This window comes from Paroedura picta, chromosome 8, assembly GCF_049243985.1.
Source record: "Paroedura picta isolate Pp20150507F chromosome 8, Ppicta_v3.0, whole genome shotgun sequence".
NCBI lineage: Eukaryota > Metazoa > Chordata > Lepidosauria > Squamata > Gekkonidae > Paroedura > Paroedura picta.
Window position 1 is genome coordinate 34,654,416 of NC_135376.1, and position 24,083 is coordinate 34,678,498.

Sequence of the window (24,083 nt, forward strand, 5' to 3'; positions counted from 1 at the left end):
CAGAATCCTAGCCCTCCAGGTCTAAAACAAGTCCCCTTTGATTATACATTTTTAAATCATGTAACAATAGGGAAGAAAGGAAAAGGACAGAAAATTAGCACATAGTCCACTTTGTTAAGATTCAACATGGTTTACATGCTTCCTTTGGCAACACATATACTGAGATTCAATATGTTTTAGAAGGAAGTTCCAGTGTCCATAAAACTCTTCAGGTGATATCCTATTCATCAAATTGGTGAGCCAGGCCACCACCGCATAACTCTCTTAGTTTCTCTAGCCATAAGTCCATATCGGGTAATTCTTGCTGCTTCCATCTTGTGGCAACCAGAGATCTTGCTGTATAAATCCCATTTGATAGTGAATGAGGAGGGTGAAAAAAATAACTAGAAAACTCCCTGATTTCTGTCACAGTCCATTCCTGGGCTCCTTCATCCAAAACCAAGCACCAGTGGCACCTTAAAGATGGGACAGTATCTATCCCTGTCTCTTGTTCCATAAGCATTCCCCTCCTAAAGCCAAGCTTCCTTTCCATGTTCTCTTCTCTACTTCTCTCAAATGGAAACTTTTCCAGCAGAGGGCTCCCTTTAAACCCTATCAGATGCCTCCCTTCCTGCTTGATGAAATAGATTGTTTTTAGGGATAAAATGATGCTTGCTGCATGCCCTCTTCCCTTCAGACACTAACCCTAACCTTACCTGTCTAGTTTCAGCCCCCAGTGCCATCCTAGGAACACGAATGAATCCCACTGGGCATGAATCCCACTGAATAGATTTCAGGAGGAATTGTGAGTGTCTGAATCAGGCTATGGGGCCGATGTCCCTCTGCAGCACAGCGTACTCAAATGGCATTCCTTGGTGCCTTTGTTCACCCACTGATGCTAATAATAATTAGTATTTTTTAATATATCCCGCCCTTCCCCAGTTATGTATGTATGTATGTATTTATTTATTTAGATTTTTATACTGCCCTTCCCTATGGCTCTGGGCGGTTTACAGAAAACATTTCGGAACATTTACATGGAACAGTATCAGTATCAATATAACAATATAACAACAATAACATACCAACTAGAACTAGAACAGTATTTCGACAATAACTTTGACACTCCATTGGTAGGTTCAATCTCTCAGTCTGGGGGGGGGGGTGCGTAACATCAGGATTTAAAACATCCATTTTCATTAAATTACTAATACACAATAAAGAGTCCTTAAAATTATGTAAAAACTGCCTTCTCGTAATTAAAATCATACTTGGGAAGGGCTTAGTTGGTGTTTGTGCAGATTTTCTTTTGGAAGATAGTTTTCAGGTAGGGAGGCCAGCCTCTTGTTGGGGTTAATTTTCCCGGCCTCAACTCTGAAACAGCTCTGTCATACAGACCCTGCAGAACAGGTTGAAATCCCAGAGGGCCTTGATCTCACCAGGGGGAGTGTTCTACCAGGCCAGGATCAGGGCCAGTTTTACTTCTTTGGGGGCCAAGGATCCTGAGCAAATTTTGACTGCTCAGTCTTCATGTTCTAGGGGGGCAGAACAGAAGAGGCACTCTATCGGGCACACCGCTCTAAAGGTCCAACCTCCAGACACCCTGAGGTGGCTGAATTCTACCCTTTCATCTTACACAACTGTAGCATCTTACATGAACGTATTCCTTAAACCAGTGGTCCCCAACCTTTTTATCACCGGGGACCGGTCAATGCTTGACAATTTTACTGAGGCCCGGGGGGGGGGGGGGGTAGTCTTTTGCTGAGGAATGTCGCCGCCGCCTGAGCCCCTGCTCCACTTGCTTTCCCACCGGCACCCCTGACTTCCTGCCACCCACTGGGGGCGCTGCCAGCAGCAGCTGCGCAGTGCCACACCAAGGGGGAGCCCCAGCCATGGCGGCCGCCGGAGAGCACCAAAGGTGAGCCAGCAGCAGAGTGGCAGGGCAGCCCCCGAGGCAGCAGCCGGGGAGGAGGATGAGGAGGAGCCGCAGCCCGGTACCGAATGACCCACAGACCAGTCCTGGTCCCCTGACTGGGGGTTGTGGACCGCTGCCTTAAACAGTATTCCTTCCACCCGAAAAAGAGAGAGGCAAAACAGGAGCAGAGAATTGCCTAAGGAAAAGGGATTCCGACTGAATAACAGGGACCATTGGAGCATCCCATACCCAAGGTTGTAATCGAGAGTACTTTCCTCAGTAGTCCAGCTGAAGCTGAAGGACTCACAGGCTGCACACATATTAAGATGCAGAGTTCTCAGATTCTGGCTCATCTGGACAAGAATTGTGGGGCCCTTGACTCTTCTGTGCAGAACAGCAGCCTTGGGAGTAGATAAGTGAGAGGGGGAGTTACTGTCAAGGAAGGCGAGTCAGTACCTTGTATGATCCCAGGCTGATGTCTTCGTTTTTTACCAGGCATTGTACACACAGCGTATCTCAGGCCCACCAGTTCTGAGCAATGTTAATATTTATAAAGAAGGGTTGGTTCTTATATGCCGCTTTTCTCTACCCGGAGAAGTCTCAAAGCGGCTTACATTCACCCTGATATTCCTGCTCAGTCAGAACAGCTTTATCAGCGCTGTGGGGAGCCCAAGGTCACCCAGCTGGCTGCATGTGGGGGGACGGGGAATCAAACCCGACTCACCAAATTAGAAAGCAACCACTCTTAACCACTATGGCAAGCTGGCTCTCTCGTTATGTTCTGCCATTCCTGATGGTTCAAGGCGGTGTACAGAGACATTATGCAAATACACGCCTGCACGCAATGACTTGTTTTGCACAGTATATTCCCAATTGTAAGGCTGCTCCGATTGTGACCCTGCTCAGTTTGGTCCATGCTCTCTGAGCACGTGCAAAACGCTCTACTCTCCCTCCTGACAAGGCAAACGTCCACAACCAGCGACTGGGCGTGCGGAGATTTGGCAGATACAAGGAGCCCCGGGACCTTTTCCAGGCTGGACCCGAGGCTTGGAGCGCGGCCCATGCAGGCTCACGAGCGCCCTTTGCAAAGCAGGGCAGGCGAGGGAGCGGCTGGCAGAGCGCGTCCCCGCTTTGCATCCACGTCGGGGGAGTGGAGGGGGGAAGAGAGAAACCGAAAAAGGCTGAGCTTCCGGCGCTTCCTCCGCGCCTGTAGGATTGGGAGAGAGGCCACAGGAGCCTCGAGCGCAGAGAGAGGCGGCGGCGGCGGCATTGGGCTGCCGTTGGAAGCTGCTGCTGAGCCATGGTGAAAATCAGCTTCCAGCCCCCGGCGGCGGGGCTCAAGGACGAGAAGGATGGCGGCGCAGGCGCTGGGCCCAAGGCGGAGATCCCCCTGCCTGCGGACGTGGTGAGTGGCGGTCGTGGTGGGACGCGCCGGATGCCTCCCCCAGGTGCAGACCCCGGAAGCGCCGGCGCCCCCTCGGCGTTCTGCCTGTGCAGAGCTGGCCGCGCCTCGGGCCCGGGAAGGGACGGCACGCGGCTGGCAGGACCGACCGACGGGCGGGCGAAGGCGCCTGCATCGAGCCGCACAAGCATCGGCATGAAGGCGGCCAGGCGCTCCCCCCTGCCAGCCACGGTTCGCCGCTCTTTCCGGCGCCTGCTCGCCAAGGAGGGTGTCTTGGCGGCGTCACGCCGAGCGCCGATTCCCGTGGGCCGCCTCTGTGGCCGGGCGCCGGAGCTTGGGAGCTGCAGTCTCCGCGTGGGGGGAGGGAAGCCCAAAGCGGACTGTGGACGACCCTTGGCTGCCGGTGGGACTCCACAGTTCGAGGGCAGCCCAGCCCTGCGGGCTCCGGCCTGTTAAGTGCCGGAGGTCGACGGGCAAATTAGGTGGTTTGACGCTGCTGCTCCCCTCCCCCCAGTTATTGTTGGGACCAAGGCTTGCAACAAGTGTGCTTTTAAGACTTGGTGAGGAATGCAAGAGAGTACTTCTGAGCATACACAGAGTGCAGTTCTCGATGTGGCTGCTGGCAATGCGAAACTTCCATCACTTTTCAGATTCCAAGCTAAATACAGATAAGAAGAAGAAGAAGAAGAGTTGGTTCTTATATGCCGCTTTTCCCTATCCGAAGGAGGCTCAAAGCGGCTTACAGTCGCCTTCCCATTCCTCTCCCCACAACAGACACCCTGTGGGGTGGGTGAGGCTGAGAGAGCCCTGATATCACTGCTCGGTCAGAGCAGCTTTCTCAGTGCCGTGGCGAGCCCAAGGTCACCCAGCTGGTTGCATGTAGGGAGCGCAGAATCGAACCCAGCATGCCAGATTAGAAGTCCACACTCCTAACCACTACACCAAACTGGCTCTCAGATTTGTTAGGTCCCGTTGCAGTTTTATTTTGGAGGTACTGTGTCTGCCCTCTTTATGCACAGGGTCCCACTAGTCAAGCCAGTGTCATTACACTGGGCAGTGCCATGCACCTTTGTCTGAATTTCCTTCAGCCTGATCTTTGCCAGGAGAGCTGTAGATCCACCATGCTTAGTGTGCATGGCTGTTTCCCACCCCTAAACGGAGTCAATGGCTGGCATTCTTCTTAGAGAATCTCTCTAGTTACAGAACTGAGGGAAACAGGCCAAAGATTTCTGGGCACTCAGCGCCCTTACTTACTGTGGGGATTTTGGTAACATTACTTTATGAATAATCAGCTCATACCAAGAGGGTGTTGTTCTGCCTCGGTTTCTCCTAAAATAATGGGAACTTCATTCTTTGTATCCACAACATAATATTCTGTTTTCAGCTTTGCAGGAGTCCCTGCTTGACTCTAGTAAATTGCATTACTCCCCTTCTTTGTGCAGTTTTCATTTTGCCTCCTCCATTCCCTAGAATGGCTTGTGGAAATCCCCAAAAGATAAGAATTTCAGTCAGCCAGATGTCTGATTTGCACAGGCACCAGGAAACCCTGGCAATTGAAATGACAATGAGAGGTTATATAATGGAGTCTAGGATCACCAGGATTCTACTGCACTGACTTTGAATCAAAGCTTGTCCTCAGGTGTGCATGGGTGCCCAAGTCCTGGGTGAGGAACTGGGGATGCATCAGATGGCATTTGCTCTTAAGGTGCTGCAAGATTTCCCATTGGGTCAGTTTAGCTCCTGAGCAGAGCTAAGTGGATAAATCGCATGCACAAGACCCTCAGCCAAAGTACTTGAGACTTGAGCATAATATCTACAGTAGGCAGATCTGGCATATAATTATTATTTTGCTAATTCCTAATGGAGAGGTGAACTGGAATATTTGCAGGATGCAAGCAGCAGAATGCACGTCTGCCTGTCTTTACCTTCACATAGTCTTTATGGGCTTTTACAGCCTTGCTTACCTTGTAGGCATTGCTGCCTGGGATTTGAATAAGTGTAGAACAGTTAACGTCTGTGTGCCCAAAAGGAAAAAGAAGAAAAAGCATTATGAACCGCAGAAACAACTGTTTGTGACATATATTCTAATATGTAGCTTTTATATAATATACTAGGGGCCAAGCCCGTTGCATTCAAGAATACAACAGGTGCTAGATTAGGGGGGTGGAGTGGAAGAACTCTGCGGACGGCCTCCCCCTCTCCCCATGACCTGGAAAGGTTGCAGGCAGCTGTTATGGAACTCACCAGCAGGGGCAGCTCTCATGCAGCAGGGATCTGCAGCCTCCAAGCCTCAGAGGGAAGTAGAAGGAAGAGGGGATGGTCAGGAGTGTGGGACAGAAAGTGATTGGCTGGCCGCTGGACAGACAAGCTAGTCGGTTGGAGGAGGAGCCATTCAGGGGCGGGCCAGCTTCCCTGAGTGGGTGTTAAGCTCTGAGTGGCACTTAAGCCATGAGACACGCTCCTCCTCCAAGGCCCTACCAGAAATATATAGTGGAACAGATATATGTAAGAATATGTAGGCTGCTTGGTTTACTTATTTCACTGGTCATGGGGAGGAGCCTTAAGGGTTAGGAACATGAAGCCAGAGATCTTGTGCTGTGTTTCTTCCCTCCCTGCTGCACGAAAAACAAAAATCACAGCAGACATGAACTTCAGAGAACACGGAGCTGTCTTTTGTTGGCTTGTGAATTCACAGTGCTGAATGCTTTTGCCATGGCAACAGAGTGCGGATGACTGAGGCAGATTATAACATCGCTGGGCGCACTGGGGAGGTGCTGGGAGGGATTCCTGACATATTTCCAATGTTAATGAGGGAAGAGATAAAACGGTCTGTAACTCCACTGGCACCAGAAATTCCTTTCATCTGGCATCTCCCCCCTATCCTTACTCAGGATGAGCAATGCTTTTTTTTTAATATATAGGCATCCTCACAACAAATCTTTGTGTGTGTGTTTAATTAATTTAGAAAAATGAATATATCACACAAACATTGAATCAGAGCAAGTAAGAACTTCCCCAAATGAGTCTGCTTGTGGTTCAGGAGGAACTTTAGAATGTTCATAGCATGCCTCTCAGGGACACACTTTCAAGTTGGTTGACTTCAGTGGAGTTAAAAGGGATGTTACAGTTCTAGCACTCCTGTGTTATTAGCGCAGGACTTCAGGTTCCAGGGAGGTTGCCTAACAGCTTGTTGGTTGACCAACAGCTTGCCTGAAGTCATGAGCGGTGCAATCCCAAGCCCTGGGTGCCTATGCATCAGAAGTGCTCAGGTGCTCTTCTGTTTTCAGTGCTTCACTGGCAGATCAATGGGGTTGCCTTGCCTACTCTCTGTGTGCAGCAAGGCTCCTGTACCTTTCAAAGCCGCACAGACAGAGAGTACAGAATCACAGGTATAGTTGACCCCATCACTGCATGCCCATGAGAGAGAACTATACTGTTCAAACAGCCATCTGTTAAGAAGTTTGCAGAGGTACAGGAACTAGAGTTGGCATCTTCACAGCAGAGCAGTTACAGGTCCACCGATCCATGCAGCTGTTGGTCATGTTGTGGCCTGTGACACTGTAACATAAATGAGGTCCTTCCTGATCAGCTGGAAGGCTACCTGCAGAGAGTCAAAAGTGAGCAAGGATAGTGATAAGCAATGGTCATCATGTGAAAGCCATTGGAAGTGAACACCTTGCATGTGGTGCCCTTCTAGTTCTCATCCCCTCTCCCCATGGGATTGTGTGTGATTCTCTTCTGGTGGGGGTGACAGGGTCATCATTGAACCTGCCCCTTAGAGGGACTTGAGTTGGAACTCTGCTGTGGTTGTTGAGGCTCCTCCAGAAGAACTGGTGCTGGTTTACACTGGCACAGCATTGGTTTGCTGCTTTGTAGCCTACCTGCAGGAGTAGTTAGTACTTCAAGCAGTTCTTCGGCTGGTTTGAGGGCTATGCCGTTGGGGAGCAAAGAGTTTAACTAGAGTCTTTGCAGCTGACACTCCTGTATCGCGATCAAATGCATAAGTACTCAGAAGTAAGCCTGCTGAATTCAGTGACACTTGCTATCCAGTAAATGTGTATACAATCACAAATCCTTAAGTTAGTCTCCATGGAATTTATTTATTTATTGAATTGTTATCCCACCCTTCTTTCAAAAAAGTTTCACTAGCAGATATGTTCCCCAGCTCTCCATTTTATAGATTCAATGATGCTTTAAGGATGACAAATATTTTGTGACTCTGAAATGGCATGACTTCCAGGCATATGCCTCCAGCTAACTGGGGGTCCTGTGTTGTTACCTGGGGTTTAATGTGGGTCTCAAAACTTTTGTCCCAAAAGTTTGAGAACGATTGGTGTAGGCAGCCCTTGGCTTGGATGGCCTGCTTTGGGATACTGTGGCTTCATCCCTTTGCATTTTCAGCAGGTTGCAAGAGTGCAAGTGTGGTACAGGGCTAAGAAATGGAGCGTAGATGCAGGCAATGTCTAACCCCCACCCCAGGTGGCTTTTTGGTAAGCCACTCTTACTTGGTCCTCTGCAGGATAAAGATAAGACTTACCTACCTTACAAGGATGTTGCAGAGATTTCTAAATACTGTGTGTTATGGAATTTGAATATGACCCACTTAATTTGGCATCCTATTAATATGGACTATTTATGTACCCCTTGCTTCTAAGCAGTAAAAAAAAACCTTCAAGTTTAGAGAGCACGAGAAACTTGTGACTATCTTTATAACATTTGCTTTAGTTACATGTATGCAAGCAAAGCATTTCAGAGGCCTTCGCTTCCTTCTTAGCTACTTCCAACTAGACTTTTTGGGCTCTCTTAGTTCAAACTGCTTTTTTGATGTCTTGCTTCCCCTTGCTTCCCTCTGGAGGGCTGTCCCCCTCTCCAGAATCTGTAGGAGATTCTGGAAAGCTGGAGAGAGATTCCAAGCTAGTGGGAGTGGGGGCCACCTCCTGCCTGGTTTTTACCTGTGGAACATCAGCTATTTGTCAGCAGTCAGTTCAACAAAGGAATGGTCAGCTCACAGTTGTGTTGGGAGGACCAGCTTCCAAGTGGTTTATGTTTTATCAGCAACAGTGAGCAGTCAATCACCAGTCAAAAACAGAGTGCAGGGCAGAAACATTGTAGAAAATGCTAGAAGGGCAACTGTGTGAGTCTGCTGCAGCCACAATAACAACAGAATATTCAAGGGAAATGAATTTATTATGGCATAAACCTTTGTGAGCCGGAACCCACTTCATCAGATACATGTTGTGTCTAGTTAGCAGATATATGTAAGGCTGTAAGCAGAAGAGGAAGGGGGAGTCATTACAATGAGAGGTCAGAAGGCCCAGTATCTATCACATGCGTGTGATCCATAGTTAGATCAGAGTACTGATGAAAAGAAAATCCAGGCAAAAGTGTAAATGATGGCATCAAAATATGTGTGGATTATTCACAGCTGTTTGTTTATTATTTTGATTTATATCCCGCCACTCTCTGAAGACCCATGGCGGGTCACACGAAAACAATTTAGAACCCCGTTAAAATCAGTCATAAATCCCCAGGGTCCCTACCCTAACCCTTTTTACTTCACTTTTTTGTCTTCTCCTCCAGTACCAATAATGATCCGGTAAGCTGGGTCAGGCTGAGTGAGTGTGACCGGCTTAAGGTCCCCCAGTGAGTGTCATGGCTGGACAGGAATTTTAACCCAGGTTCCTCAGTCCTAGATTGTAACCCTACTGGCTCTCAGTTGTTCAGAAGCACACTCAACCAGGATTTATTGTTAGCGTTACGATAATCTGTGGTAACGTCATCAAGAGGGAAAAATAATGTTGAGTCAGTTGTACCTGCCCACATAATTTCTTCCCTGTGCTCTCCTGGTTTGCCTTGCTGAAAATAGCTTGCTTTCTGGTTTTGCTGTGTGATGGAGTGGGAAATGCTGTTGCTGAGGATTCGGCCATGCCATCCTCCCTGCCTGCTTTCCCTTCGTCTTCCACCTTGAAGTAATGAAGAAAAAAATGCAAATCTCAAGAGAGGAGGGGAGAATTAAGTCGCTGATGTTTATTGAAGCATCTTGTCCTGGAGCCAGCCACACTCTGAGCATCCTGCCACCTCTGTGGTGCAGCAGCAGAGTTGCAGCTGAGTAAGAAAAAGAGTTCTGCGAGATGTCTTTTCAGGCTTTGCTGCCATGTGCCCCTTAGATGGTTGAGCTTTCTTTTGAAGGCACGTGGCTTGTATCATTTCCAGAGGCGATCAGATGCATCATGTGACAGTTCCCAAGTCTCTTAATTGGAGCTGTGTGCCTAGTCCCAGATGTCTTAACTCCAAGCAAAACAAAACAAAGGGAGACATTGCCTTTGTGTTTCCCCTGGAATGTTGCTCTCATAGCATTGCACCAGCACCCCGGTTTATGTCCTGGCACTGAAAGATTGGTTGCAATCAAGACTGTATGTGGAATTTTTTCCATTCTGTATCAGAAGTTTAAAAAACTGTATGCAGCCATTTTCTGTTGTGTGCTGGATGCAGGCTAAATTTTCTGTTCAGTCAGGGTATTTTGGTCAGGGGCACAGAATGCTCCTGTCTCTCTGCTTACATGACCTTGCTCTCCCTGAAATGTTGCTGCTGATTATAGGACCCTCAAGAAACAAATAGGATATCTCCTGGAGAAAGAGGCAATGGTTAGTGGAAAATGTAGCAGAAACCTGTTTTTCTCCTGGTCAGAGTGCCTGACCAACACGGGGAGAGGATCCTATGTTCAAGGGGTCCAGCTCACAGTGCTGTTCCCATGTGCCAGCAAAACTTCTTGGGTTCCAGAGAGGGATGCACGGGACTTAGCAAGAAATGGATACAGATGCTTTGCTTGGAAGGGAAGAGATGGACATTCTCTTCCTGTGTGTGTGTGTTTTAATAACACCCCTCCCCATTAAGTGCCTTAGTAGGGCATCTTCTTTGCATGCAGATGGCCCCACGATCAGTCGCTGGCATCTCCATTTTTAAAGTTGCATGTTGAAGGTGATGGAAAAGCCATCTGCCTGAGACCCTGGAGAGCTGCTGCCAGTCAGAGTAGAGGCCTCTCAAAAACTGAGTATATGATCTTTTTATTGTCTGATATTGATGCCTACGTTACCAATAGAGTTGCACTGTTTGCTCTCACAGCCAGGAAAATCAGGTCCAAATTGTGCAATTAGGATTAAAACCCTAATCATTATGGTTCCTTTTATCTGTGTAACTTTTTATTACTTTTATTACTCCCTGTGATTTTATCAGTTTGATGTCTTAATTTTAACTGACTTTTGTACTGTACAGTCAATTTGTTGGAAATGGCCAATGGCTGACTAATAAACTAAATCTGAATCAGTCAGAGTAGACAATGCTGACATTGGAAGACTGAGAGGTCTGACAGTATAAGGCAGGGGTGGGCAAACTGTGGCCCTCCAGACGTCCATGGAGTACAATTCCCATGAATCCCTGGGGCTCATGGGAATTGTAGTCCATGGATGTCTGGAGGGCCACAGTTTGCCCATCCCTGGTATAAGGAGTGTTCACTTGGTGTTAGAAATCTGCCTAATGCATATTCTTAAAAATATATATATTAAGGCACTCAGTTAATTGGTCAAATGTTATAGAAATAAATTTTATTAGGAAAGATTTTTTGTTTGGGCTAAGACTAACTAGTATAACTAGAAGAAAGGGACCTGTAGGGTGAATCTTGAAGATCTGCTCTGTGAATGTCAGCACTTGGCCATGGGGTAAGGAGCCCCCTCTCTGATGCACAAGGCAGAAGGATCTTTTGCAGGACAAAAACACAACATTAGTGAAACTGGTCTGTGGGATCCATCCCCTTGTATTCCAGCAACAGTTAAACCCTCATCCATTTTCATTTTAAACACCTCCAAGGATAGATAACCCATATCATTCCTGGGCATCTTGCTTTGGGTTGCCATTGGGGAGAAATGATTTAATTGATATAATGGGTTTAATGAATTAACTTTCTATAACTGAACTGCTGTTATTGTTAAAATGGTTTTCATAATATCCTGCTTTTTCTAACAAAAGGGTGTCCTAGTATCCTGCTGATATTGCCTCACCTGTTATGTAAACTGAAATAGAGCCCTTTCCTCTGCCAAAAGGCAGCCTTTCAAAGAATAATCCTATCCTTCCTCAACCTCTTTTTCTGCAGGCTGAAATTCTCAATTCCACAATAAAATCAGAGTCCAGTAGCACCTTTAAGACCAACAAATCTTTGTTGGCCTTAAAGGTGCTACTGGACTCTGATTTTATTGTGCTACTTCAGACCAACATGGCTACCCATTTGAATCTATTCCCAATTCCCACAGCCTTTTAAAAATAAGGCTTTAATCTCCAGGCCCCCAGTCATTTCCCTTGCTCTCCTTTGTACCCACTGTGAAGTTTCTGTGTCCTTCCTGAAGTTCCTGTGCACCACACATGCAAAATTCAGTCTCCAAAGGGAGAGGGAGAATAGAAATAACCTGCCCTTCCAAGGCCTGCATGTAAGCACATTTTCCTTAAGAAGGGTTATTTTTAATATTGCAGACTCAGTACAATGCATGCATGCCTTGGGAATCATCTCTTGTGGTAGAAGAAAGAAACAAAGCGAATTCTGAGGTCCCAGCAGATTAGCAATTGGGAAGGCTTCAAGGGAAAGTCCTAAATTATGATGCTTCTCTCTGTAATGGAATGTCCTCTGGTGAAAAAGGGCAAAAATGTGATAGGCTTTGAAAGGCAGGATGGCAGCATCTGACAGATGAAACACTTATGGGAAGCTAAGCGTGTGAGTATGTGTGGGGGGGTGGGGAGGGGGGTGGGGGGGAGGATTCTCTGACCAAAGTGGAAGCATCCTGGTGTTATAAAATGGTTTGCATTTTCTTCCTCTTGTTTACCATTCAGTGAAACATTCTATATCATGGCCTGTCCAAATCCAAGAAGCAAATTAAGTGGAGATTAAGTTTATTTCCTGATGGATTATTCTTAGGAATTAGAGTTGTTGTTCTTTCCAAGTCGTCCTGCATACAGGCCTTCATTTCGGTCAGTCTAATACATAGATAATAGGAAAGTAGAATCATGGGTGCACCTGTGAATTTGTTGGAAAGGTAGGATAAAAATATACCCAGATTCATGCACTTCTGTATATGTAGACGAAGCACTTTCCCCCCTGTCTGGCCATGATGATCTTGAGTTCCTTTAACATGTTTTTCTGTTTCTTTCCTGTGTTCCCTGCATCACAATCAAATATTGGTATTGCAAGAAGGCTAGGCTAAATGGGGGGGGGCAGGAACAATGTAGAAAAATTTATTATGATGACCAGGGAAGCCAATTCAATCTGCATTTTTCTCAAACTTTAAAGTCAGGCATCGTTCCTAAAGGTAGGGAAAGCCCTACAAAAATGCTGGTTGATTGATTTAAACTTCCCCTAATACGGGCCAGATGTTCCTTTCTGTCCTTTTCCTTTGAAACTAGCTCAGAAAGGCCTTGCTTCTTGGGTGGCTTTCTGCTACACACACCCATTCCTTCCTCTCCTCCATCTTCTGGCACAGGCTGGTCACCCAAGCTGACCCTGGCTCCTCTTTTATGGACTGTTGTGTATTCCAATATCCTGCCTGCCAACGGGGGTGGAATGGAAGTGCCCTCTGCCCATGGTGATCTCAGGATCGGTGGGCCTTTTCTCCTTTCTCTGCTTTTCTCCTCTTCCCCACCCTCAGACTCTTATCCCTGTTTCCACTCAACTGTGAAGTATTAGTCATAAAACACCTGGCTAGAAGCCAAGCCACGCAGTCTGCCATCTTTGGTGAATTGTTATTTCTCTTTCCTGCTTAGCAGATGCTTGATTATTCTTCTTTTATGTGATATGCCAATAAAGGCTATGCTACATTATTTCTGATACAGTGGGGGGATTTTTCTCCCGTAAGTGGATTTTGGTTGTCTTTTAGCTGATTATCTGTGTTTGGTTTCATTGCCATTTGTATCTTTTAAAACATTTATTATATAGCTCATTAAAACCTCACTTTTGTCCACAACAGGGACCCAAAGCAGTTTATGTCATTCTTCTGTCCTACATTTTACCATTATATTGAGAGGCAGGTTATTAACATTATCATCAATGCAATGTATATATCAGCTTTATTGTGCTTTTTGATCAACCTTTGAGCAAGACTTTATAAAGACAGGTGTAATTCACCCTAGCTCAGCACTGACTTTCATCCAATTGCTAGGATATATGTCCTGTGTTGGATTATTATTATGTTGGCTACGCCTGCAGGCTCTGGGAGAAATCAGTTTGCACATTAAATATTAGTTGTTTTTTGAAATATGGCCTTTCTTCCCTACAAGCCAGGACAATGTACAAACAAAAACAAATACAAAACCACAATCATTCATAATTAAGTCATCTTTTAAAAATCACTGAACAATCTAAGAATAAGTAATGACATGCTTTAGAAGCAAAACAAACAATGAGAGGCTATGGTTCATTGATAGAGCATCGGGTTGGCATTCAGAAGGTCTCAGGTTCAATCCCCATAATCTCCTGTTACACAGATGAGGTAGTAGGTAATACAAAAAACACCAGTCAGAGACTCTGGAGAGCCACTGCTAGTCACATTGATTACCTTGGTGGTAGGCTTACTATAAGACAGCAGTCAGAGCCCGGTGTACCTGAGGGACTGCCTCTCTGCCTACATCCCTCAAAGAGCTTTACACTCCACCACCTCCATCTGACTGTGGATCCCTGGCCCCAAGGAAGCTCATCTGACCTCAACCAGGACCAGAGCTTTCTCTGTCTTGGCCCCCACTTGGTAGAATGAGCTCCAAGAGGAGACCAGGGCCATGCCAGAGCTAGATCAATTCCACAGGGCCTGCAAAAGGGAGCTCTTCCACCAGGCATTTGGTTGAGATCAACCAAAACTAACAACATCTACTGGGCCCCCTGAACCTCTCCCCATGAATCAAACACCCTGAACTGTTAAAATGTTGATGGTGTTAAACTGTTATAATGTTTGCGTTGTTAAACACTATTCTCTGTTATCACTGTTAGTACTGTTTTCTCATTTGACATAGTTGTTGATTTATATTGCATTGTTCCTTGTTCCCCACATTCTATGTAAACGCCCTGAGCCACAGGGGAGGGTGCTATATAAATAAATAAATAACATAACATACCTTTGAACAACAGGAATATTTTTGTTTCCAGCAAAAATGGCAGGACAGTGAGCTTCACTGGGAGGGTCGTTTGTAGCAGTGATACAACTACTGAAAAAGGTATACATAGCCCCCCCTCCTCCCAGAAACATGCTAAATTGGCCAGGCTTTTCTGTTCATAGTAGGGTAGTATGTCATGTGAAGCTGATAGAAGGGCACTTCTGGTCTGCCCATCTTGAAGAAAGCAGAGTTCAGGAACAGCAAATGGCATTCTTGAGGGAGAGGTCAGCTAGCACAGCTGATCCCAGCTCCACCAACTCATGTGAGCTACTCATCTATCTTGATGAGACTTCTATCTTGTGCTGGTTCTGGGCTAACTGTAGCAAAGGAAACAAGAGGAGATCTATAAGAAAGCATGCTGTTTTGAATGGTGATGGGGATAAAGGAGGCCTGGATGCATCTAATTTGAATTTATATTGCCATGCCAGCTGTTTAGAATATGCTTCATTGTGGCCTTGGGACAAATGTGCTATTTGGACAAGATGACATGAGTGGTGACTATTCCATGCTAGGAATATGGAGAAGGAGCCATCCAAGTGGAGTAAAGAGCAGCTCCTTGTTTCCCGGAACCTTGAGGCTGTGGGGCTCTTACAGCTTGGAAAGGCCAAGCAAGTCATTGCATTTTCCTCAGCACTTGACCACCCAAAGTGGTCATGTATTGAGGAAGGCAGGTTGAGTCATTTTGAACAATTGAAAAGACAGTAGCTTGAATCCAGGCAGCACCTCGCCTGAACAGAAAGCACAACAATTTCCCCAAGGGTATGGTCTCTGGTTTCTTTGGAACCACCCCCCACGGCTGCAGCCCACCCTCTTGTGCTGCATTAGATGCCATTGTAGAAGATCTCTAATCCTCAACAGTGGCTTTGGCGGGGTGCAGAAGGCTGGAGAGGTCTAAGGATTCCTCTTCCATGTCGAGCCATAAATTCCAGGTGTTTTTCACATAGGCTCATGTCGTTTCCAACTGGCATCACAGCAATGGGGCCTTCCACATTGTGGCTCCCTTCTTATTTTTTCTGGTGGGTGAAGAAATGCTGAGGACTGCAAAAGCTGAGGTAGTGGAAGTGTGGAGACTCTGTTGCCACTGCGAATACAGAGACATTTGCAGTGGCAGTAGAAGGATCGTGGAAAACCTTGAGCTACAGTGAAAGGGTTAAACAGCAGTCTGTTGTGGCTTGACTGTTTGCAAGAAAGACATTGTTTAACAGGTGGGTAAATAAGTATTCAGAACTAAAGCAGAATGTGTTAATCAGTAAAATAGGCTACAAGATTGGATCCAAAGTTGCCCTTCGACTCATGCATGCTCCGCTCTAGTAACTTTTGAGAGAGAGAGAGAGAGAGAGAGAGAATATGTCACTGGATAGAAATATATATTATTATTAAAACTGAAATGTAAACAAGTTGCCATCAAATGGGTACAAGCTCTAAATGCCCCAATATGTTTTCAAAGATGGGAATATTTCTGGATAGATTGGTCATTGGGTGTTGTTTTTTTGCTTAAAAATATGCATTTTGCATAAGAGAATTGTTGTGGATTAATGATGTAATGGCAATTCCTAACAAATTGAATAGGAACATTAGGAATGATGTTACAGTTGTGTGGGTCGATGGTGTTCAGTCTCATTTTGGCATTGTCACCTGGTTTAGTGAGCACAGCCAGAATAAAAATGGTAATGGAAAGATTTTTTGGTTCTTAGAATAATTTGTGAATATATACTGTATTATTTCTTGTTTTTAGGCTATTAATACAAAAATCATCTGCATTATAGATGATGGTAGCATCTAGGGGTGTACAATATTTTTCCCCAGTATGTTTTGGTTTGGGCCTACTGAACCTGAAATTTGGGGGGGGGGTCTGAAAAAAAAAACAGATCCTAATAACAGTAAAATATTTGGATCCAGGATTTTTCAAAAATCATGAATTTTTTTAGGTCCAGTAGACCAAGCCAAAAAATACAAAGAGAAAAAACACAATGGCAAAGCTGCAAAAAAACAGTTGAAAAAGGGCTCAGCTGGGGCTCTTTTGAGGGGTCCCTTTAAATTGGGCTGCCTAAAAGACCTCACAAAGCAGCTAATCCTGCGGGGAGAACTATCTGATTAATTGTTGGCACAACATTCATAGAAAGATTGTGCATATGAAGTATGTTGAACACTTGAAAGAACTGTATACATGCTGCGTTAATAATATATTGGAGACAAAATGATGGAAGCTTTTGGAAAGGCTTGCAGCCATTTCTAACCACTTTGTTATAGTGTGATACGTGTCACTGCTTCTGGTTTTACAATAAAAAATCTACATTGTAAGTTCCTTGGAGCATTTCTCTTTGTTTTTCCTTATGTTCGTCTGTCAAGCACATTTATGATGAGTCACAATTAGTAAACACGGGGAAAATAATGGAAAATAATAACATGGAAAATAATCAGGAGCAGTGCAGTGAGCAGTGCAGAGAAGGACAGTCCCACCGTTGTGAAATTTTACCAGACACAGCTCATTTTGCTGGGCTCAAAAAGTTATATCTGCCAAGTTTCCCCCCTACGGCAAACTATTACAGGGACAGCAGCTTTATACTTCTTCCACCTGCCTTGGTGATATTTGCTTCCAACTACTTAGACCTATACTATGGCTTGGTGTGTGTTTGGTTCAGGTGATCATGTGTTTTCAGGCTATCCTTTGTTTGCTCCGCACAAAAAAACAACCCTGAAACTGTGGCCTGTTCTGCATGGCAGACAAAGGTTTGAAAAGATTTCACTTCATTTAATCCCCTTGACTACTGTGTCTCACACTGACAAATCGTCACTTGTGTTGTAAATTTGTATTGCTCATTAAACATTTTGGATTGATGTTCTTGTCTACTGTAACCAGGAGGAGCAGCCTTTGCCCGTGCAGAACAGAAGGTCTCTCAGCCGCATGTGCTACTTGACAATGAGCCTGATGCTGTTGCTCCTTGGCTTGATTTTGACCTCCATGTATGTCTACAGATTCTTCTCCATTACTGGGTCATCTCCGGTATGTATAGTTCAGCACAGGCATTTTTCTTTTATTCTCTAGCTTCACATATCACTTCGTACCATCTAGCATTTTACTTCTTCCACCATATCTTGTTGGTCTGGTATAAAGTTATAAAGGTAGCTTTTTAGTATCTTAGAGCTGGGAAAGGTGCCCAAAGAGAAAGGCAAAAAGTTCTAGGGATTGGAGCATGTTTCCTATGAAGACAGACAACAGAGCTTCATGCTTTTTACTGTAGGAAAAAAGAAGATAGATGGTATAGATTTATAAAAATGGTGCACAATGTGACAAATGGACAGAGAGAACTTTTCCCCTGTCCTATAGTGCTGGGGTCACAAATGCACATTTTGGGAGACCATGGGGCTTTCCGCACCGGGATCTTTGTAGCAAATTGGTTGCTGAATGAAAAATCGCCATTTAAAATAGTGGAATTCATCGTTATGCATACCTGCCTTTGTAGTAGAATCCAGTTGCGTTTTGTAGCGTTTCCCACAGGCTTCCAGTCTCGGCAAAAATCGCTAGAAAGGAAGCGCTATTGCCAAGCTCGTCCCGCCCCTGGCCGTCAAGCAGCCAATGTTAGCATGCTCCCAAATAGCCCCTTTCCCTTTAACAAAGTTAAAAAAACACACACACACACACCCATTGCAACGAATCTGTGTTGATTCGTTGCAACGGAGAGACCCATCCAGCTGCCCGGTGTGTTTGAGCTGTCGTTTGATCGTTGCCACGCTCCCTCCGAGTGAAAAAAAAAAATCCCCCCCCCCTCTCACGGGCCCGATTTTCGTGTAAAAAATAAAGGGAAAATACATCAGCAAACGGCCTTCTCTGTTGTTTGTGTCCAAAGTGTTGTTTGTGCTTAGTGACTCTGGGGAGGGACTGAAGCCGGGGAAGCCTCTAAACAGAAAGAGGCTCGCTGGTGCGTTTATCCCTGCTCGCTCGGAGAAAAAAAAAATGGCGATCGCTTCGCCGGAAGATCAGAGGAGAGAGCCAGGGGGAGGGACTTTGTAGAAACCGCAACAATGTTAACGCACAGGTCTTTTTCGCTAGTGTTGCAGATTGGTTGCAGGAGTGTATCGCTTTCCGGAGGGTGAATCCACTTTTGGGGATTTCCCTGAAAGCGCTACAAGGAAGCGCTTTTTGCGGATCGGTTTCAGGTGTGTAGCAGATTGTCAACGACGTTGTGCATAACGGCAAATCAATAGCGTTTTCAATTGGCAACCATTGTGCGATTTTGAAGGCGTGCGAAAAGCCCCCATGTGTTTCTTTTTTGCAGACCAACATGGAAAATCTCTTCCACTGTGGAGTTATCTATCAAGACCAATACTATTCAGAGCTAAAGGAACAGCTGGAGCTGCATGAGGATGTGAGGATTTACCTGGAGGAGGACTACGAACAGATCAACATCCCAATGCCCCACTTTGGTGAAAGCGATCCTGCAGATATTATCCATGATTTTCAGCGGGTAAGAAATTTGAGACGGCAAACAGATTCTATGGCTGCTGCAGGCCAGGGGTTGGAATGTGAAGAGTATAAGACCATTTATGCACTGGGAACTTCACTGCCCCAGCTCCCAAGCAGGAGCACAAATTGGGGGCAGATGAGACTCACTGGTCCAAATGCTCCCCCGTGTGGGCGCAAGAGGTGGGGCAACCTGCCACAACTGAAACTCCAGCCTGCAGCCCAGCATGAAACCTCCAGTGCATAAATGGTCTAAGAGAAGCAGACAGGCTTGGAAAAGGGACTGAGGTGAGGGGGTGGGCGGGACAAGTGTTCTTCTTCTTTCTATGTTGCCAAGCAATGTTCTAAGCAAAACTTGCATGCTGGGCTTGTGCAAGTTCCTTTTCTAATATTACACCCAAGGCACAGGGGAGGGGTCATTCAGAATGTTTAGTTTCCGTCCTAAGAACGTCCAAAGCCTTCTTTGGAATCTTGGTTGGGGGTCACCGTGAGCAGTAATTGCTGTGCTTGCAAGCATAAGTTGGGTTTCACAGTTAGAGAACCAGGATCCAATACACTGGGTTTTACAATTACAGGAGACTGACTACATTGTGGTCAAAGTTCGGAGCCATCCTCCAGGCTGAGTGCAGATGGAAGAAAGCATTTTTTTGCAGCAGGACTAACCTGCTTCTCCAAAACAAAGTTTGAGTCCAGTGACACCTTTAAGACCAACAAAGTTTTATTCAAGATATATATGGGCAAGCACACTTCAGCTATTTTGAAGTTGCCACTGGACTCAGACTTTGTTCTGCTGCTTCAGACAAACACAGCTATCTTGCTTCCCCAACAATAGTGCTCTTCCTGAGCACTAGAGCATTAGAGATGCAGAAGGACAAATCTCCTGGGCGGCCCATTTCCTCCCTATGGAAGGATACCTGGGTCTGTGCCATGGAGGATGTTACTGGATGCCTTCCGGATTAATCAAATGCTTAATACCCAGTTTTAGATGAAGGGTGTTATTTTTTTAATAATGTCTATGTTTGAAAGTTCCAGGTGTGATAAAAAAAATCTTTTTTCTTTCCAAAACTGAATACACCCTTACTGCATTTTCCTGCTTGCGTCCTTGACTTTGTTTTGAGTACATCTTATGTGTTTTGGTTTCAGGGGCTGACCGCATATCATGACATAGCCCTTGATAAATGCTACGTCATTGAATTGAATACCACCATCGTCATGCCACCACAGAGCTTCTGGGAGCTTCTTGTTAACGTGAAGGTAGATGGGAAAGTGCTTCTTACGTCTGTTCAAATATGTTTATACCACATGTAAACTCTTGTGTTCTTTCCTGGAGCAGAAACGGCATTCCCAGTGACACACAGTTTGCTTTACAAATGGTGGTCTTGTTTTCTTGCTTACAAACCAGGATTCAACCATGCTTTGGAATCCTATTTCATAATCAAGACAGCAAACAACAGTTAGTCTTAGTGCCCAAACTGGATGTCACAATAAATTGTGGCTAGTTGTTCTTAAAAAAATCCAAGCCATGCACAAAAGGAGTTAGTTGAGAAGGTGCAAGCCCAAAGACTTCACAGGAGTATTCCCTTAACAAGAACATGTGGGTTGGATCCAGCCAGCTTTTTTACACAGGTACAGCCAGTTTCCCTCTGCACTATATCCCCTGTTTCACATGGCATATTTGCATTCAGGCCCCTAATTCTTAGCTTAGCCCTTTTTTTTGAAGAGGATTCCTTCTTCCCATTTCTCTAGTAGAAAAGATATTTGGTTGGAAGGTACACAACCTTACTGAAGCTATGCAGGCCTGGATGTAGAATGTACCAGGGTTCTTTTGATACTGTCCTGTAGACTAGGAGCCTGTCAATTCTGTACCTAAGCTTTGGAATTCAAAGTCAGCCTTTAAAATGCATTGGGCAAGATCCAGGGCCATTCCGCACTCGTTCAAAATTGCACAATGGTTGCAAATTGAAATCGCTACTGTTTTGCTGTTATGCATAACGTCGTTGACAATCTGCAACACTCCTGAAACCGATCTGCAAAAAGCGCTTCGTTGTAGCGCTTTCAGGGAAATCCCAAAAAGTGGATTCACCCTCCGGAAAGTGCTACACTCTTGCAACCAATCTGCAACCCTAGCAGGAAAGTTCTGTGCGTTACCATTGTTGCAGTTTCTGCAAAGTCCCTCCCCCTAGTTCTCTCCTCTGATCTTCCGGCGAAGTGATCGCCATTTTTTTTCTCGGAGCGAGCAGAGATCAACGCACCGGCGAGCTTTCGTTTACCCAGCAAGGCTTCCCTGGCTGTAGTCCCTCCCCAGAGCTCTTTTAAGTCACCAAGCACGAAGCAACACACAGCCCCGTTTGCTGGTTTATTTTCCCTTTATTTTTCACTGTATTTTCGGCCAAAAATCATGCCCGTGCGGGGGGGAGGGTTTTTTTTTTTTCACTCAGGGGGAGCGCGGCAACGATGAAACAGCAGCTCAAACACCACCTGCTAGCTAGATGGGTCTCTCCGTTGCAACGAATCAACGCAGATTCATTGCAACGTGTGTGTTTGTGTTTTTTTTTAAACCTTCCTTAAAGGGAAAGGGGCTTTTGGGGAGCATGATAACGGCTGCCCATTGGCTGCTTGACGGCCAGGGGCGGGACAAAGCTCGGCAATATCGCTTCCTGGCTAGCGATTTTTGCCGAGACCGGAAACCTGTGGGAAACGATAGAAACGCAACTGGATTCCACTACAAAGGCAGGTATGCATAACGACAATTTCCACTGTTTAAAATGGCGTTTTTTCGTTCCGCAACCAATTTGCTACATAGATCCTGGTGCGGAATGGCCCCCAGTCTACCACAGTCATACCGCCCCTTTATGGGTTAACCATTAGAGGACAGATCTCTTACCCTGTAGAGGTATGAGTGTACATGCATGTCAGAGATCGGGAGTGGGAACCTGCTGCAGGTCTGTTGCCCAGGTCATTTAGTTTATTCTGTGCTTCTGGAGTTATGTAGCAAATTATGGCTGTATCTCTTCACTAACTTTGTACACTGCTTATTTCCTAACCACTCCAAAACTGTCCCATCTCTCTGACACCCCTTAAACACTGCAATATCCCATTATGATAAATTCCATGAATTCATTTTGCTGCTTTCTGCTTGATGCCAGCCACTCACTTCAAGCTCGGATCCAGCAGTACGGAGTTATTTTGATGTTTGTTGCACACATTGCATTGCATTCTTTGATCATGTTTTCATCAGTTTATTTCTTTTTCCCAAAGAAGTGAACCAGAAGTGCATGCTAAAGTATTATGGCTCCATGAAACAGACACTGCTGACGATTAAAGCACTCCCAACGTCATTCCAAGCTGTTAGGGCTGAATGTTGGTAAAATAATTTGTAGAAGATAATTGGCCTTAATTCTGTGTCAATATTGAGCTGAGCACTGGAGTCATATTGAATTCATGTGTAAATTTTTAGCAAACGAATGCTGTTTGCCCCAAATAACACAGAGCACCATTATGATTCCTGTTAAGAGAATGTCTCTTTCAGGTCTGGTATAAAGATGATTGCTGCCATGCCACTGTTGCAATATTCTCATATGCAGCAGACAGTTGCAACGGGGTCTGCCTTCCTCAGCATCTCTGCTGAACCATCATTTTGTGAACTGCTCCAGCCTGTGGCCCTTTAGGATCGGCCCTAAACATAATTTTTAAAAATGGTTCTTGAACTTGATGCCACACAGGCTACTGCATATCAAGCCTTAGGGGAGGGCGGTATACAAATGTAATACATAAATAAATGAATTGACTTACAACTGAATAAATGTTTCTGTGATACGTAAACTACTTTTACTTGATAATTGTAATTTACTTGATAAAATATGGCCCATACCTCAAAAAACTTGCAAGCCAAATTTGGGCTGGGTTGAGAGAATGACACCTGCACTGGTTAACAAGCCAGGGAAGAATGGCAGAAGGGGAGGGCGACTCTGGGTTTAACCTTTTTTGTTCTTTCAAGTTAGCAGGGTCAGGTATGTCGGTTTGAGAGGAGTTTCCCAATGCTACCGTGCACTGAAAAAATTGCCCAAGGATGATTTGTACCTGCTACACTCCACTGGTTTTGCAACATTGTTCTTGAGTCACAAAGATGAATTGGTGTTCTTTGGTTCACATCTTGAGACTCTAGTAAATGATTTCAGAAGAGTGAAATTCCTGGCACTGTGTCATTCTAAGAATGTTTTTCTGACATTGAAATGCCATTGATTTATCTCACTGAACTGGAAATTCTCAGGATTTTGTGCATTTAATTTTGTGATTTCAGAAAGGAGTGTATCTGCCACAAACCTACATAATCCAGGAGGAGATGATAGTCACAGAGCACGTCACTGACATGGACCAGCTTGGCTCCTTTATTTATCATCTGTGCCGTGGCAAAGATACGTATAGGCTGAAGCGTAGAACTTCAAGGAGACGTGAGGACACATTTTGCTTTGTTTTATTTGTGTGCTTTGCTCCTGAACGATGCTATGGATTTAGAGAAGCTTCTCCCTTATTTCAATCCCACAGTTAGCTTGTGCGCTTTTGCAGAAGATGACTGTCTTGAAAGAAATGGCAGATTTGGAAGGATGACAGTTTGGAAGAAATGGTGCCCAGGGGTGCCATTTTTTATAATGGCCTCTACTCAAGTGTCCGTTCAGGACAAGGAACCCTAGCCGTGTTAACTTTGTAGCTGCTTTTGGAATCTTGGTGACAGGTAGGGGGAACCACAACAAAATGTACCCTGAGGGGTAGCTGGCTGCTACAGAAGCCGTGTCTAACTCTAATCCAATCATGAGGAAGTTCAAGGAGTTCCAAGCCAAGAGTCCTCCTGTGATGGAGGTGACATTCCAAACGAGTCCTCCCTTCAAATGCAGGTGACTTTCTTTAAGGTAGATACCGAAAAATTGCTTTATATAGCCAGATCATTGGACCAACTGGGCCAGTGTTGCCTGCTCTAACCACTAGAGGACTCCTAGTTTCATGTAGAGATTTTTTTTTCTAGCCTTGCTCATGGGAAACTGGTGAGACTGTACATGGGACCCACTGAACACATTTTAAGCCCAGTGGCACCTTTAAGTGGCATGATGTTTGTCACTGACTATGGCCCTGCCAACTGAGCGTAGTCC

General features: G+C 45.3%; 1 protein-coding gene and 1 long non-coding RNA gene across 2 annotated transcripts in view; one reads left to right on the forward strand and one right to left on the reverse strand.

Moving 5' to 3' along the window:
- LOC143843230 (uncharacterized) lies at window positions 1-5,871 on the reverse strand. The gene is made up of 3 exons (XR_013233502.1): window positions 5,541-5,871; window positions 5,261-5,310; window positions 1-2,295 (listed from the first exon to the last, which is right to left on the reverse strand). It is a non-coding gene; the product is annotated as an uncharacterized LOC143843230 (long non-coding RNA).
- ITM2C (integral membrane protein 2C) overlaps window positions 2,974-24,083 on the forward strand; it is a 25,337-nt gene continuing 4,227 nt past the window's right edge. Inside the window, exons 1-5 of the mRNA XM_077348976.1 lie at window positions 2,974-3,299; window positions 17,338-17,481; window positions 18,755-18,943; window positions 20,083-20,193; window positions 23,240-23,390. Coding sequence (XP_077205091.1) covers window positions 3,195-3,299; window positions 17,338-17,481; window positions 18,755-18,943; window positions 20,083-20,193; window positions 23,240-23,390 — 700 coding nt within the window. The 5' untranslated portion in view covers window positions 2,974-3,194. The remainder of the gene's footprint in view (window positions 3,300-17,337; window positions 17,482-18,754; window positions 18,944-20,082; window positions 20,194-23,239; window positions 23,391-24,083) is intronic.